General features: G+C 27.0%; 2 protein-coding genes and 1 pseudogene across 2 annotated transcripts; 1 reads left to right on the top strand and 2 right to left on the bottom strand.

The window, feature by feature from the left end:
• Window positions 1–7,638: 7,638 nt before the first annotated feature.
• Window positions 7,639–8,157, bottom strand: LOC126549801 (uncharacterized). Its single transcript, XM_050200177.1, has one exon. It carries the CDS (start codon window positions 8,155–8,157, stop codon window positions 7,639–7,641), a length of 519 nt encoding a protein of 172 aa, XP_050056134.1.
• Window positions 8,158–8,594: 437 nt separating this feature from the next.
• LOC126550019 (uncharacterized) lies at window positions 8,595–9,178 on the bottom strand (annotated as a pseudogene).
• Window positions 9,179–11,880: 2,702 nt separating this feature from the next.
• On the top strand, window positions 11,881–13,248 carry LOC126549802 (zinc finger MYM-type protein 1-like). The gene has a single exon (XM_050200178.1). The coding sequence runs from the start codon at window positions 11,881–11,883 to the stop codon at window positions 13,246–13,248; it is 1,368 nt and encodes a 455-aa protein (XP_050056135.1).
• Window positions 13,249–18,445: the final 5,197 nt, after the last annotated feature.

Genomic DNA, 18,445 nt, shown 5'->3' on the forward strand with positions numbered 1-18,445 from the left:
ATATACCACATTCAATTGTTCGTGGGTTTTTAGGTAAGTCATCTCGTGAAAAGACTCCTCGGAAATGATTGATATTAAACTTTGCAATGTATTTTATAATGTCTCTAGATGTGAGTGGTCTGTCAGGTAACGTTTTTATCAGTTTTTTTTCCTTGATCCATTATTGATTAAATTCAATCCGCTACCTTTCTTTTTTTTTGAATTTTGAATTGCATTATAAACACTAGCACTCCCAGACATTAAACTACCGAGAGCTGATAACCCTGCGAAAATAGGAATTAGAGGAATCGCACCTCCTGTCTGACCTGGTGTTAAAATCAATCTTTTACCATTAGGATTTTTCTTAACCTTTCCTTTTTTTGCAGCTAGTGTTCTCTTTTTTATTTTTTTATTACTTTTATGTTTACCTTTATAACTCATACCTATTTTCTGTTTAACCTTCATCATACTTTATTTCAGTATTTATAAAGAAGTTTATAAAACCTTCACCAGTCTTATCTGATTTCTACTTACAGGTTGAGCACACTATCTTTCACTGGTTATAAATTTAAAAGATCCAGAGTATTTATAAGAAAAAAAAAAAATGGATTTGATTGAACAGAAAGATAAATTAGATATTTCGAACGTTGATACTCCAATAATAAAAAAAACGTCAAGACATGGACCGTTATTGCCTGATACTATACGTGCTATTATAGTCGGTTCTAGTGGTTCAGGTAAAACAAATATAATGTAATACTGGTGTAAATAATGAAATCATATCTATTATAGAAGAATTACGTGAGAGGAATATTATGTTTAATGTCTACATTAGAGGGTTTATCTAATGAGCTAAATCGACCTGCAAGAAAAGTATTTCCAAGACGTAGTATAATAACACGATTTAAAGATGACCTTTGGCAAGCTGATCTAATGGATATGCAATCTCATTCTGAACAAAATCTTGGTTTTAAGTATATTTTAGTTGTTATAGATACATACACGAAATATGTATGGGTAGAATAATTGAAAAATAAAACAGGAAAAGAATGTACAAAAGGTATGTAAAATATATTAAAACAAGCTAATCCAAAATAATTATAAACAGATAATGGTACAGAATTTTATAATAATCAATTTCAACAGTTAATGAAATAAAATAAAATTAGACATTATAGTACGTATAGCGTTATCAAGTGTTCAATTGGAGAACGTGCTATACAAACTCTAAAAAATAATATATACAAACATTTTACTGCAACAGGTACATGGAATTGGTATAACAAAATATCAAAAATTATTTATAATTATAATCATACAAAACATAGATCAATTAAATGTACACCATATGAAGCTAGAATAAATACAAGTAAAATCAAATCAAATATACAAACAAATAAAACATTATATAAACCAAAATTTAAAATTAATGATAAAGTAAGAATATCAAAATATAAGCATATATTTAGTAAAGGATATACACCAAATTGGACAACAGAAATTTTCACAGTTTCAAAAGTTTTACATACAGAACCAATAACTTATCAGCTAAAGGATGGATCAAACAATATAATTCTAGGTGGTTTTTATGAGCAAGAAATTAAATTGAACGATTTTCCGAACACATTTCTAATTGAACGTATTATAAAAAAAGTTAAAGATAAAATGCTTGTTAAATGGATGGGTTTTGATTCCAGTCATAATTCAAGGATATTATCGAAAGATATTATTAAATAAATTTTTTTTTATATATATTTTAACTTTTTATAAAAATAAAAAAAAACAGTATTAAATTAAATTATTTTAGTTATTCATATAATCTTTTCCTTTCACTTTGAACGACACCTACTGATGATAATAATTTAAATTTTAGAAATAATTATTATCACTAGATAGCGTGGAAAAAACACCTACTGATGATAATAATTTAAATTTAGAAATACTTAATATCGATTTTCTTAAACATAGTAAATATTAGAATAATTATTTTTTTAATTTATAATGTTCGTATGCTAGTGAATTAATCCCATTTTTTGTTATAAAAAGTTTATCATCGTTACCACTTAGTACAAGCTTATTCATTGTTTTAGAATGAACAACATGTTTATTCGATTGAATAAAATTCATGTTTCTACAAGTTTGTTTATTATCAAGAGAGATATGGTTTATGTACGCATTTAATACTTCTATATAATTTTTAAAATACATATGTTGATTAATTACATATTTTTTACACCTTTAGCTTTTTTAACCTCATCGTTGTTTTCAGTCTTGTAAGCATATAATTTCGGTCTTAATGAAACAAATTCTTTTAAAATTTTTCCTCCCATTTCATCTTTAAAATAACCAGGTTGATTTTTATGATTTTCGCTAAAACAATAATGATCTTTTGGATAGTTTGATGTATCAAAATACGGAAATAAATCATATCTAATATCATCAAAAAAATTAAATGTTCGAATATTATATATCAAAGAATCTGTATCCGAGTACAATAATCGTATTTTATTATTATATTTATTTTTCATTACATTATAATGAAAATCATACATAAATGTTTTCGAGACATTTAAAATTGCAGACCCTACATAAATTGCTTTATCGAATTTGATAGTTTCCTTATGTTGGCGAATAGCCATAAGATTTTCAGAGTATATAGTTCTATCTTTAAAAGTATTTTTCATCATCAATTTATTTGCTTAATTATCTGATGTAACCAGTTTTAAAGAAACTCTAGTTCGAACATTCTCCATACATTTACCAAAAACGCTATTAATTAATAACTTCCAAAAATCTTTTTCAAATCTATTTTTAGCTTCTCTCCTCATTCTCGTACATAGTTCGATATATGAGGCCATCCATTTACTCTGTGAAAATTTGATTGCTCGATGAATTTTTACTAATTTAAGACCATTAGCAATTGCTTGTTTTAAATTTTTATAGTGTAATATATATTTTTTTTTTGATGATAAAGTAGTTAATAATTTTTTAACTTTTGAATTTGGAGGACATTCGTTTAAAGGTAAAAACGGGAAATCATTATGTTTTTCATGTAAATATTCAGGATAATCAATATCAACTTCTAATATATATCCGACTTTTGAATCATCAGGAATTTTAGTAACATCTATGTTCAAGTCATCAACCCATTCGAAATCTTTGAAAGGTAGCTCAGTTAACATCGATTTTCCATATAAATTTACACAATCAAGATATGTAATCCATGAAATTGATTTATTAGGATTATAGTTCAAACCTTTAATGTTTGGTATGTTTGCTTTAGCATATCTTTTAACTGATTGACAGATACCCCCTCTGATTGAGGATTCAAAATATAAAAGCATGTTATAATCAGCCAATTTTTCTAATTTAACCTTAGTATATTTAAGCATACAATCGAAAGCAAAGCCTGGAGCAGTCATATAATGAGCAGGATCTAGACTAAGAGTAGATAAACATAAATCTCTAAAATTTTCGAACACATCCGTTAGTATGGTGACATCAGTTTTCAAATAAAGAGCACTATACTCACCCAAAGTTTTAATATTAAATACTTTCCAATTTTTTTTAGCATGAGAATAATCATTATTATTAATTTCTTCATTTTTTAAATAGTTATAAAATGCAGATTTTGAAGGTAATCGAGTTTCGTTTAATTTACTCCAATTATCAATATACTCATAAGGGAAAACCCCTTTTCGTGTGACTAAATCAAATGTTTTATTAGAAAATAATTTTAAAGTTTCTTTAAACCTTGATTTATCTTCAAGTAAATTTTCTGCAAGCTCGCTTAATGAGGAGGCCATAAAACGGAATGTATCAACGAATTTTATACTAAATCTCGGAGCAACCTTTTTCTAAAAGATATATATTTTTCTACAGAATTTGGAATAACATGTATATTCTTATCATCAAAACCAAGTTCTCGAATTATAAAGTGACTATCGTAAGATAAGTTATGAAAAAAAATTGGAACAAATGATGGGTTGGTTATTTCAAAATTACATTTAAAACAAATACATTGTCTATATTTACCAGTAATATGACAGTGATCTCTAACTTTAAATAATTCATTTTCTTCAAAATATAATAACATATTTTACAAACCTTTGCTATTTGAAATTCTTTTTCCTCCTTTTCAGTCAACGTAATCATTGGTACATTAATTTGATAAATATCATTTAATTTTTTTGGAAATATCAATCATATTTTCCATAAAATTTTTTGCCGCATCAATACCTCTATAAATTATTATGTTTGTTGGAATTTTAAACTATTGCATTAACTTTTCTGTGATAATATTATAGTCAACTTTTACATAAAATGCATAACTCATAATTTCATGTAAATGTGTGATATAAGTTTTACTAGTTTTAGTGAATTCATTTGTCTGTTTAGGTTTTAAAATACATTCAAAGTCAGCATAAATAACAAATGGTATTCTAGAAGTTTTTTTATAACTTTTAAAAAATATGAATTTATTTTCTTTTCCTTCTTCAAACATTATCGGTCTTCCTAATTATTCTTACTACACATTTTTTTATGTTCAGTTAATCCTGTTTCACCCCAAAGTTTACTTTTACATGGTTTATTTCCAAAAGTTGTAAAAACCTCTTACAAATAATTAATTTAGAACAATTTTTAGTTTTCTGACTTCTAATAAATCTTGAAAAATCTTTAATATAACAATAATGTGATGTTTTATGATTATTGACAAAAAATAAATCAAAATGATTTTTTTCTTCTTTATTATTTATAAATAGAGGGAAAATAGTACCTTTATTATTTAAACTATAAACATTAACTGAAACATTATTTAAACGTTCAAATTTTTTAATTTGATTTATTGGTGTTGGGAAATCAATACATTTAAAATCTAACCCACTCTTTTTTTCAAGAAAATCAAAATATTTTTGGTTAAATCGTGATTTATTAGAACGCTTATCATATTTGGTTAGTATAGAATATTTAAAACAGTATTTATCTTTATTTTTAACGTTTATAATAGCCTTTTTTTCTCGTATAAATTTAGGTAAATCTAAATATGTACCTCCTTTTAATGGATTTACTAAATTGATTCTCAACTGTAACCCATCTATTGAAACAAGTGTCCATCCTGAACCTTTAGCAATAAATTCAGATTCTTCAGCTAATATTTTATCAAACTTTATGTTTAACAAACTAGCGAAATCGGATGAATTACATGCTAAAACATTCGAAGTTTTAAAGATTCTGTTAATAAATTTAGATCATCCAATAATGTACAATAATCGCTATGCAGATGATAAGCTAACGTCTGTTTTCGAAATCTAACATAACCATACAAATCATAATATTTATTAACAAGTAATATTTCATTTCTCAAATTTATTATATTCTCTTTTAAGATTTTTATTTTTTTTATATCTTGTAAAAGTGTTTTAGCTAAGTATTTTTCATATCTTAATATTTTAATTTTTCTTTTGATTAAAATTATAGTTTTTCTTTGTTCATGTTTACTTTGTACTTCCTTCTCATCATTATCATCGATTTCTTCATCCAATCGATGAATTTCAATTAAGATATGGTTAAGTAAATCCATTTTCTAAAAAAAAACATTTTTTTTTATGTTTTGGAAAAGCTATTATGAACAAAGTAATACTTCTATATAAGTAGGTGTATAAAAAAAAAGAAAAAATGGAAAATAGATTAAAGAAATAATATAAATTAGGTTAAAAAAAAATAAATTTATTTAAACAAATTTATTTATTAAATCTTGTAGTTGATTATTCAAAATTAAGGAACGATAACGTATACGTCTATTACATTTTTCACCAATATAATAAGAAAAATTATAGTCATCTAAAACGTTTCTTTTTTCATTTCTTAACTTGTCTATTTCAACTAGATCTATTATTTTTTTTTTATATAAATTATTAATTTTTTTATTTAAAGCTCTTATATCAATTTTTTTTTTCTTCATCTTAATCAACACTTTTTTGGTTTTCTAAAACTTTCAAATGTAATTCTTCAATCAAAGATCGGAGGTATACGATTTGAGGAGATTCCATTTTATAATTCTGAAATTATAGGTAAATATTTATTCGTTTATTTTTTTATTTTAAATATAAAAAAGGTAATTTAAAAACTATATCTCATTTACACCACATCTAAAAAAAAAATTTGTACCACTTTTCAAGTTTATAATTTACACCAAATAAAATTTTAAAAAGGAGCATTATCTAATCTGTACTTACTAAAATTATAATTATAATAAAATGTATATATATATATATATAAGTAAATTTTTGTTTAGCAATAATTCATAAAATATATAAAATCAATCATACTTAATTATAAATAAATGTAAAACAAATTCTATATATATATATTAAATAAGTAAATTCTTGTTAAGTATATTATACTATTTTTTTTAAAAAAAATAAAACATAAATTATAACTATTTATATCAACTAAACTCTGTAAGAAAAAGCTAGTAACTTTTTTTTGTTTATATATATATATATATATACCACAGAATATATTCCGTGTATATACCGTACATTTACTATAACTAAGCTGATTATAACAAAAAATAATATTAACTATAATTAAGTGTATAAGACGTAACAACACAAAATATTGTTTACGATGTATCTGTGTATATGTGGTTTGGAAAAAAAAAATGTGAAGATATAAAACTATACATATTATTATTATAATAAATGACATACTTTTAAATGTTGTACTACACACTAATCTTTTTGAACTATTCAAAATGTTTCGTACTATACTCAATTTTAGGGCTGGTACAAATTACATATTTCATTTCGTTTTTTAACGTGGTGTAAAAAAAAAAAAAAAAACTAAAATTAATTTATTTACGTAACGCAAATACATATTATATTTTTGATACAAATTACATATGTATTTAAATGAACCTATTTGTGGTGTAAATTATGTAAAATACCATTATTAAATGGAATCATTTTTTATAGTGGAAAATTATAATAGTAAATATTTAATTTAAAGCTAGTTAATAGTAGTAAAGTAATAGTACTTAAATTTCTGTTAGCGTGGAGATGCTTGAAAAAAAATATACTTGGCTTCTATACTCTATTCAGAATAACCTTGCCCACTTTTGCGCATGCAACTGGACCGTCGGCAGTCGTCGGACCCCCCGGCTAGAATCATTTGCACTGTGATTGGTCGTTAGTTGTCGACTGCTATCGTTACGCGTCGTTATCAATAGCCGCCGCCGTGTATACAGGGAATCATAATAACACAATCGAAATAATTATTACCAATAATGCTATAATCTATGCTTTATTCTTTACCGTTTTTTTTTACTGCTTTTTGTACTTTTACCTTATTGTTCTGCACCAAACACAATAACATTTATTATTAAAACCAAATAGGTATCAATATATGTAATTTAGTAAGAAATTAAAACTAAAAAATAAATACAAATTTTATACTTGCAAAAATTAAAGTCATATTTACAAAAATTACACACACATTTAAACAGTTATTTACAAAAATTACACACAAATTTAAACAGTTATTTACAAAAATTACACACACATTTAAACAGTTATTTACAAAAATTAGTCATATTTACAAAAATTATACACACATTTAAACAGTTATTTACAAAAATTAGTCATTTTTACAAAACATTTATTCAGTATCTGAATCCGTTTCAGATGATGTGTCCCCCGTAATAGTCATCACCAAATCATCTTTCTCCGCGGACAACATCTCGTCTATTATATTATCGACCTCATAAAATTTTACCTCTTCTTTTTTCGTGTGACTAATAAAATTTTTCCACATTTGTGCGTCAACTCGATCTATGCCCTCTATTAGTAATTTTTTCACATCCGGAAGTTTGTAAGTTGTGTTGTTCATCCGAACATGGTTCTTCACCGATGACCATGCCAGCTCAATCGGGTTAAGCTCACAGTGGTATGGTGGAAGTCGTAATACTGTGTAACCACTGTTTTTTGCTAGTTCATCAATAACATACCTATTATGTGCTGGTTTTAAACGTTTCACTATGTGTGAAAGTTGAGGGATAACCATAGTTCGGTCTACCACTTCTCCCTTATCCTCCAACCACTTAATTATATCTGCCTTTCGTGTATTCGATGTTGGGGCTTTGTCTATTTTCATGGAATGGTAGGACGCATTGTCCATAACAATTACGGAGTTCGATTTAGGCGAGGTAGAGTGCCCTCCATCCATTCACGAAATGTGTCGCCATTCATCTCATCATTGTAGTCACTTGTATTTTTTTTTCGATTCAAAACACAACAAACCACCGGGTACAAAACCATCTTCAGAGCCGATATGGAGTACAATAAGTCGTTTCCCTTTGCCAGAGGGATTAACTGCACCTGTCGATAGACCTTTCAAGAATGCATCCCGGTGAGACCGTACTGTTGTGTCGACCCACGTTTTCCATGTACAATCGCCAGCATTCACCCATGTTTCGTCGAGAAAATAAATGTGTCGACCCTCTTCCCGGTATTTGCTAATGCTATCCAAATACATTCTGCGCCACCAAACAATTTCATTCTTTTCAGTCATAGCACTGTTCCTACTTCGCTTACTGTAACGGAAATCTAAATCTTTTAAAAGATGAAATAAATTTGTGCGTGATACTGTTGGAAAACTGTCGTCGGCTGATACGGCTTGGTGGATTTTATCTATCGTAGGAATTTCACGGCGAAACCAGATACTGCGTACTGCGTTTTTTGCAAAATCATCAAAAAGATCACGAAATGATTTTTTCTTACGTGGGGTTTTTGCGACTGGCACCGTCTTTGTCTCATTGTAAGCCTTAATGATTGTGTGGATTGAACGTTCGCCAATAGCCAATAATTCTGAAATTTGTTTACGAATTTGCCTCATGGAAATGTTAGGTTCGTCCATTATTATACTCTTGTACATATTTACAATAGGGATTCTTAAATCCTCACTTATAGCCTGAAATAAAAATATTTTAAAAATAAGTCTCAGTAAAAATGCTGTCTTGAAAGACATTTGAAACAAAAACCATGTTTTAATCGATTAAAACCATTTTTTTTTTTAAAAAACATGTTTTTTTTATAAACTCGGAATTTTTATATTAAATAGTACTCACTTTCCCACTTTTCTGCTTTTTAATTGGTGATGGGCCATATTCAGCATTATCCTCATCAGAACTGCTTGCCATTTTAGATGAATAATTCACAAAACAGTATATAAAAAAACAACAAATATCGGAAGGTGCGCGGTGTTTTTACGTGTTACGGAATGAACGTGTAAACCACTTGTGGCATAGTGACGTGTGATATTATAGTTCACTACGTATACAGCTGCAGCACGCCGGCGGCGGCGGCACAGCCGACAGCAGCGCGACTGTGGCAACAGACATGCGCAAACTCGACCAGTTTTCGTCGATCGAGTGGGCAAGGTTATTCTGAATAGAGTATAGTTGTAGTGAACCGGTCTTGGTGAAGATGGTTCAGCACGATTTAACGACGAAGTCCACTTTGTCGTGGTATGTGTAGGAAGTTTGAATTAAAAGTTATTTATTCACTGAATATAATAAAAGCAAGCCCAATGTATTGTTAAGTATAGAACAATGTCATCGGTCTATGCATGAGTGAGGCTTAACTTTGTCTAATTCTTAATACTACCACAACCCATTTTATATTAAACTATTTGGGAGTAGTCCCCCAAAAATATACGTACGTGTCATAATGAATTCAATAAAACGACTTTTATCTATAATTTATTACAAAAAATGAAATTACAGTGTAACCTGAATGTTTAACTTACAAGGGAAATAAATAGTGCTGAACATAGGCGTGCGCACAGGGGGTGCCGGGGGTGCCCAGGCACCCCCGGACCCTTCACCAAAAACGACAAGGGCCCTAATTATTAATTAAGTGTACATTTTAAATCTTGAAAAATCCAATTATTATAAAACAGTAGTGGTTTTATTTCTTCGAAAAGATAAGAAGTTCTATACTTTTATCGAACAGAATCGTGTGTTTTGTAATAATATATATATATATATAAATATATATATAATAATATTATTATTATTGTTAGTTAAGTGATTTACTGATAACGGGGTACATAGATAATATGTGGCGTGGTAAACAAGCCGACCCCGCGTACCGTACCCACAGACTTCTATATAATACATATTATATAGAAGTCTGTGACCGTACCCCGCCAATGTGTCACTGTGATAGTAAACGTTTTCCGAATACGGGTAAAAATGGATCTAGCATCATATTGGTTTACAGGCTGTTATGATATTTGAACGTCAATACACGATAGTCTATTTTTAACATCCAATGACAAAATTACATACAACGGTTTGCGTTTATGCTTGTGGGCAGTCGGTACTGTCGGAAGTATTCATTGTTCACAGTATATTCTCAATAATCAATTCTTACTATACGTTTTCAGTGCCGATATTTTAACGTTTGGTTGTATTGTTGAGTCTTGAGTAATGAGTGTTGTATTTGTATTGTTTGTGTTACCTAAATTAGGCGCTTAATTTTAACTTTAATGAAGCTTTACTTATAAATTATAATTTAAAATGAGTTCTAAAACAATAAAAAACGGATATCAAAAGCGCAAAGCCAACGAAAAATTAATGTTAATGAAAGTTGCCAATGATTCAAAACAAAAAAAACTTAGTTTTTTCATCAAAAAAGAGCCAGATGAGTCGTTCATTAAAAATGTCATTGAAAATATCATCAATACTGTACTACTTGAACTTGAGGATAATAATATGTTCATATATTCATCTGAAAAGTCTGCAGGTACCTATATTTTTCATATTTTATTTTATAGTTTAAATTCTTAATGTTATTTGTTTTTAGCCTGTTCTATAAAACAAAGACATAATATCATTGATACTGACGATACTGTACATGAAGAGTTAGTAATATCCAATAAAGATAATAATGAAATGTTTAGAGGCTCACCTGAAAAGTCTACAGGTATTACTGAATTAGTAATAGATTTTTTTATTTGTTTTAATATAAATATTTTATTACAGTTATAAATACATGTGATATAAATGATCCTGTTTTTCCTCTTCCAAGCCATCGCTTGGAATTCAGGAACAGAATTAAACAAGGTCCGTTTCAACCATTACTGAACAAATTTCCTCAGACAATAAATAAAAATAAACAACGATCATTCAACAAAAATTGGTATAATAGTTATAAGTGGTTAGAGTATAGTCCTAGTATAGATGCTGCCTTTTGCTTTTATTGTAGATGTTTTAATGGAAATGATTATAATGGTAGTCATGTAGATTCTTGTTTTGCTGTAAGTGGTTTTAAGTCTTGGTACCGTGGTCATGAGCGTTTAAAAAAACATCAGCTATCAAAAGTTCATCAAAATGCTACCACTTCATTCCAAAATTTTATTAATTCAAAATCAATTGATTGTAAATTAAATTCTGCACAAACAGTAGTGTTAAAAAAAAATGAAGAAGAGCGTGTTAAAAATAGAAATATCATGAGACGACTTATTGATATTGTGTTTCTTCTTGGTAAAGCTGGTAAACCGTTTCGAGGACACGACGAGAGTATTTCAAGTAACCAGAAAGGCTTATTTAGAGAAATAGTAGATTTGTTAGCTAGGTATGATGATGTTTTAAAAACACATTTATTATGTGGCCCAAAAAATGCACAGTATTTGAGTAATCGCATTCAAAATGACCTAATTTCATCAATGCACAGTGTTATGATAAAAAAAATTAAATCTAATTTTGATAACTCTTTTATATCATTGATGGCAGACGAAACAAGCGATGTTGGCCACTCTGAGCAATTGTCTGTTGTTGTGCGCTATTTTAATGAGGAGTTAAATAGACCGGTTGAAACATTTGTTGTTCTAAAATAAATGACTTCAGTTACAGGACAGTCTATTTTTGATTCTATTAACATGGTGTTAGGGATGATCAATAAAGATTGGTCATCTGTTTTGGCAGTTTGTTTTGATGGTGCATCATCAATGTCAGGTCATGTAGGAGGTGTTCAAGCAAAGTGCAAGGAAAAAAATAATAAAATTCTTTATGTTCACTGTTATGCACATTGTCTCAATTTAATCCTGATTGATTCAATTTGTGAACATTCTAGTACACCCAATAACAGACTTATATTTAACTTTCTTGGTACAATACAATTTATTTACAATTTTATAGAAGGAAGTCCAATGAGACATGCAGTATTAGAGAAATTTGCGTTAGAAACAGGATCACACCTAAAATCTTTAAAATCATGCTCCATTACTCGTTGGGCTTGTAGATCAGAAGCTGTAAGTGCAGTGAAAAATAATTATAGTATATTAATAGTTGCTATTGATGAAATTTGTAAAAACTGTACTGTTCCGTGTATGAAAGCTAAAGGTATCGGTTTACTTCACCAACTTCAAAGTTTTGAATTTGTTTTAGGCTTGCATCTTATGGAACCAATATTGAAAATTATTTTAAAAGTAAGTTCAGGACTTCAGTCTCCTAAACTTGATCTATTAACAGCTATTAATTCTATTCAAGCACTTAAAAATTCATTAATATTTATGAGGAATGATACATTTTTTCAAAACATTTTTGAAGAAGTTACTACCAAATGTATTGATTTAGATATTAATATTCCCATGGTTAAAAGAAAGAAAGTGACTGTGAAATTAGATAATAATTATTCTAATCAATTTTTTGATGATTCCAAGTATGATGAACTCAGGTGTTCTGTATTTAATCCGTTAATAGATAATCTTGTAAATGGTTTAAGCATAAGATTCAATCAAGAGAACTTAGATTTGATTAGTGCTGTGGGAAATTTATTGAAGTTAGAATTAAATAACAGTTTTTCAAATATTTTATCTAAATTATTCAATATATCAATCGATGAACTGGAAACTGAAATTAAAATTCTCAAACATATGCCTGATGTACCAAGTGGTACATCCAGTGAATCTATTTATGTGTGGTTAGATTGGTTAAAAGAGAGTGGACGGTTAGACATTTTTAACAATATGTATTTAGTATTAAAAATGTTTACCATAATACCAGTAACAAGTTGCACATGTGAAAGAGTATTTTCCAAATTAAGCATTGTAAAAAATAAACTCAGATGTACTATGTGCCAAGATAGACTAGAATCATTACTACTAATATTCACAGAACAAGAACTAGCATGTAAATTAGATTTTAATGAAATTGTTGACGAATTCAAAAATGATATACCTTTTAAACGTCGATTATCATTATAAGATTAAAGATTGTATATATCTATATATTTATGTATTGTTATGTAATATGTTTTAGAACGAATAATAATAAAAAAAATATTTTTATTGCATTTAATATCTTTAAATCATTTGTCTGTATCTATAATTATTTTCAAAATTATTGTGGGCCCTAATGTTTAGTGTGCACCCCCGGAACCAAAAGTCTGCGCACGCCTATGGTGTTGAAGTGTGTATACACTGTTTAAACTTTATGTGTAACAGGGGGGGGGGAAATAATTGGTTAAAGGCGGAAAATATACCTTAAATTTTAAAATCTCCGCAGTCAAAAGTGCGCAGAACATACATTATGGTTTTTGAAAATCAGTGTTTTTTTACTGGTACAGCGGAGAAAAAAAAGTTTGAGGGGGAAAATCCACCTAAAAATTTTAAAATCACCGCTGTCTGGTAGAGCGGAGAAAAAAAAAGTTTGAGGGGAAAAATCCCCCTTAAAAATTTGCAATCTCCGCAGTCAAAAGTGCGCAGAACATACAAATGTATACTACTAACTTATATCGACTTATATACCAAATGTCTAAAATACATGATCAATAACATAATTATTACAATATATTATAATATTAATAATGATTGTATGATTTGAATACCATTTGTTTAATAAAACAATTATCATAATAAATTGTAATAATATGATGTGTCGACTATTAAAATATTATGTGTTTAAAAATTATTTTCCTAGGTATAATTAAAGAAAAAGTATAACGTCTACATAATTATAATTATAAACCTTTTTTTAATTAAATAGATTAGTAATTACAAACTTAAAAATATATAACAATTTAATAAAAATTTAAATAAAGTTTTTTTTTTAATACTTAACAACTCATTGGGAGTAAACAATGTATTTAATTATAACGTCAAAACAAATAAATTAATACAATCGTGTATACGTACATTATAAAATACATATAAATAAATAGACATCTTAAGATAAAAATTTTTTTTTTTAAATTTTCACATCACTTTATAATCATATATATCTGCAATTTTTTTTTTTGTTCATGGAAACAAATTTATTCATACAAGTTTGTATACTTAAAACTATAAAATATATCAACATAATTATATATATATATATATATAATAATAATAAAATAAATAAATAATCTTATACAATTAATGGTCAAACTCAATGCAAGGTACATAAACTATAATAAAACATAATGAAAATAGATTTGAAACAATAAAATAATAAAAAGGTAATAAATATGTAATCTAATTGTATTTAACTGCATACATATAAAATAAAATAAAACAAAACAAATTTAAATATTGAAAAATTAAAATGAATAATTTTCCATACAATTATCACATGTATTATACCAAGGTAGTTTTTCTTTTTGATAAATTATTTAGTGTATATTATACATTGACAATTTTGTATCTCGGTTGTTGGTTTCACAGTTTTTATTTTTGGTTGAAAATCATCGTATTTTTTCCAAATATTATTTACCTCTCTGTAACAGTACGCAATATAATGACCAATTGCATTTATAGTATTTGATATTGGTGGAATAAAGTTAACAAGACCTCTTAGATAATAAAACTCATTTCTTATTTTGAGTATGTTTGGGATATCCTTCAATTGAATATTTAAATCAAGATGTTTTTCAATTTTCCGCTGTTTTGTAAGAGGTACGACTGGCTCAATAATTAAATGTTCTTTAAAGTCCAGAGACTAAATCATATTTATGTTACAATTTTCACAGTTTGATGGTGAAAAATTATAATTTTCTATTATATCTTGTAAGAAAATCAGGTCATCAGTTAGTAAATTTATTATTACAATTATTTCTTCCCTAAAACTTGTATTTAAACAAACATGACATACCATTGTTCCGACAATTGAAGGGAAGTTATTAAACAATTTTTTTAATATAAATTGACCTGTACGGATGTGTCTAATACTACAGATCCATCAGGCTGTAACTTATATGCATTTTCATCAAACATTTGTTTTAATAACAAAGCTCGTTTTTTGTATGTTTGAGCGTTAACACCATCACGTACTGCATTAGATACTAATGCCATAAATATATGTTTTGAATTTTTTTCAACATATTCTACATACATGGTACTATCTATGTATGCGCAAAACTATATTTGTGTAAAAGAATCAAAAGCACACGTATTTACAACTGATACGTTTACGTTATCGAGATGAATAGATTTTAATTCGGCAATACTTCCATTCTTTAAAATGCCTATAACTAAGATCTTTGTGCGACTATTATCATTATAATATAGTATTGTAGGATCTTTGTCGACGTATGTTGGTTGTTTTTTAGATTTTTTTAATTCACCTAAGCCTTTCCAATTTTCAATTATTTCTTCATCTAGATCATCAGGACACTTTTCAGAAGTTACTTTTGTTTGTGGTTCTTTTCCTTCGTTATTTTTTTTTGGATCTGTATGTTCAACATAAGTTGGTGCTATTAAATTCATAAGTCCAATTATAGAATTTACATGAGTAAGACGAAAATTTTTTTATTGATATTTATAAAAAATAAAAAAACGAATATTTCCTAAAAATAAAATAAAATAGCCTTAACATAAGCGAAATATTTTTAAAATTAAATTATGTAAATGCAAACTGATGAAATTTCCATGAATCTACGACTTATACTTTTTAAATAATAACAAAATATATTGAAAATTATTATTGTTACGCGTCTTCGTAAAAATTTAAAATTCAGACACTTATAACATTTTCTCCATAATGAAGCTTCAAGTTTTCTCTTTAGCTATTTAAAGGAAAATTTATGGAGAACATAAAGTGTTAAATTTTTTAACTTTAGATATAAATATAAGAAAATTAGGAATTTTCAACTATTTACTTATAAATTTTCAGTTTTCACATATTTTGTAAAAATTAAATTTAAAAAGTTTTTTAAACAAAATTATGACTAACGATTTTTGTTATTTTTTTTAACTTCATTAAGAGCAACTTGCAACTTATAAGAAACGTTACATAAAAGTTATTTTGGAGATCCAAATAATTTTATCGACACTTCAAAAAAAAAAAAAAAATACTTTAAAAAACCAAAAATTTCAGTAGATCCAACCAAGATATTTAACTGTAAGTATATAGGTAACACACTAACACTAATATAAGCAATAGGTGAAATTTCAAGTATTTATATTTTATAATGATTCGTTTTTGAATATTTCAACCATATAAAAAAGCAATTTTGTTAAAAACTGCTTTTGCGTTTTTCTGTCACTTTTTTTTATGTATTTCTCGATTTTTTTTCATAACTACTGGAAAATTGTTAGTTTTTACCTCCATAATACACTAAGGATATTCACTTTTCCATCGGAAACTTCCCCCAAAGTTTGAAATTGAAGCATTATTTCGACAAGTTATGCTGTAAAAGGACACACAAAAAAAAAAGAAAAGAAAAACACAAGCCATTGTAAAATCAATACATTCATCACTTTAATAAATAATTATTAAATAATAAATATTATTTCAAATAATTTTTTTAATGTACATATTTGAGTATCTCCAAAACTCTAACAAAGAAAATAGCTAAAATAACAAGGGGACCTTGTCAAACCTTGTAATAACCTTCTCAAATTTTTACGGAAATGATATCGAACAATTCCCGAACTATCATAAGAAAAATATTTAAAAAGAATAATTAAAAACTACAAAGCATTAAATACTTTTTTTTTATATTTGAGTAATTATTTAAAAAAACTCTTTATTATTCGTAGGGATTTAAAAGTTTTTTACATTACATAATAATTATGATAATATTATTATAATCTGTATATTGTATTATTCAAACGTGAGGCGATTTATTCTGGCAGTTATCTAACTGAAGTTCTACTGGACCGATTTTCATGATTTCTTTTTCTAACATCAGTCACTCGGTGTGCAAAAGTCCAAAAAGTTAATTACCTATTTAAATAGTTATAAGAAGTATAAAGTTTGCTATAAAAATAAGTTTTATTTTAATTTTTATTAAAAAACAATAGCAACAATTTATAAATAATTTATTTTCAAAAAAATGAAATAAAATAAAACTTATTTTTAGCGATTTCAACCCTTTAAAATAAAAATTTTGAAAAATCCTTTCTTAATGCACGATGATATTATAATATTAATCTATCCTCAAAATTTAAATTCGATAACTCAAATAGGTTTGACTCTGCGTTGATTATTATTAAAGTACACTTTTTTTTATATAATATATAACTTTTTTTTATTTACCTATTTAAATTAAAATTATTTATAAATTGTTGCATTTGGTTTTTAATAAAAAATAGTAGTAATAATAAAGTGATAAATGTGTCAACACATACCTAAGTCAGGTTGATATACCAACTACCTAGGTATATAAAAACCACGAGATGGCACATTATTGTACCTTTTCCGCCGTAACAAAAAAAATATTTAGATTAATTATAAATATTATATATTATATAATATTAGTGTAATCTTATGGCAATTTTCAACCATTACCATGTTACTATAAGGGAAATTACGTTTAGTCCCTTGTCTTATTTGTTTTAAATAATACGAAATTAAGTTTTTTTTTTTTTTGTATAAAAAATTATTATATTATATTTTTTTTTTTTTTATTGAACATTACAGCTTCGGCAGCATAGGCCATTAGCTTAGAATTTTATACAATAATATGCTTATAAATATATACTTAGAATAGGGAAAAAAAATAAATAAAAAACAGTTTAATCAATATTAGTGACTTATTACTATTAATTGTTATATGCTTTTTTCTAAGTTTGTGGCCAGGGATTTATATTTTGTTTTATTTCTCGTAACTTGTTTTTTTGGTTTACCCAGTGGTTTTGCCATATGTTCCGTGTTAAAATATTTATATGATTTTTTGTGTCTATTATTGTGTTGTATTTTTGTTTGGGGGCTTCAGATAATGTTGCTTTTTTTGCGTGTTGGTCAGCTAGTTCGTTCCCGTTTATTTTACAGTGACCTGGTGTCCATATGAATTTGATATTTTTGTTTAGGTTTTTTAATTTTTCTACTTGGTTTATGATGGTGGTGGCAATATCGTTTGTATGAAATGTATTTTGGATGGAAATGATGGTACTTAAGGAGTCCGTGAATATATTGTAATACTGATGAGTATCATTTTCAATAAGTTTTAGTGCTGATAGTATGGCGATGGCTTCAGCA

The sequence above is a fragment of the Aphis gossypii genome, chromosome 2 (assembly GCF_020184175.1).
Source record: "Aphis gossypii isolate Hap1 chromosome 2, ASM2018417v2, whole genome shotgun sequence".
Classification (NCBI taxonomy): domain Eukaryota; kingdom Metazoa; phylum Arthropoda; class Insecta; order Hemiptera; family Aphididae; genus Aphis; species Aphis gossypii.

What these genes read in the sequence shown, in the direction of transcription:
- LOC126549802 (XM_050200178.1), top strand. Translation starts at nt 11,881, where the DNA reads ATGACTTCAGTTACAGGACAGTCTATTTTTGATTCTATTAACATGGTG.
- LOC126549801 (XM_050200177.1), bottom strand. Translation starts at nt 8,157, where the DNA reads ATGGACAATGCGTCCTACCATTCCATGAAAATAGACAAAGCCCCAACA.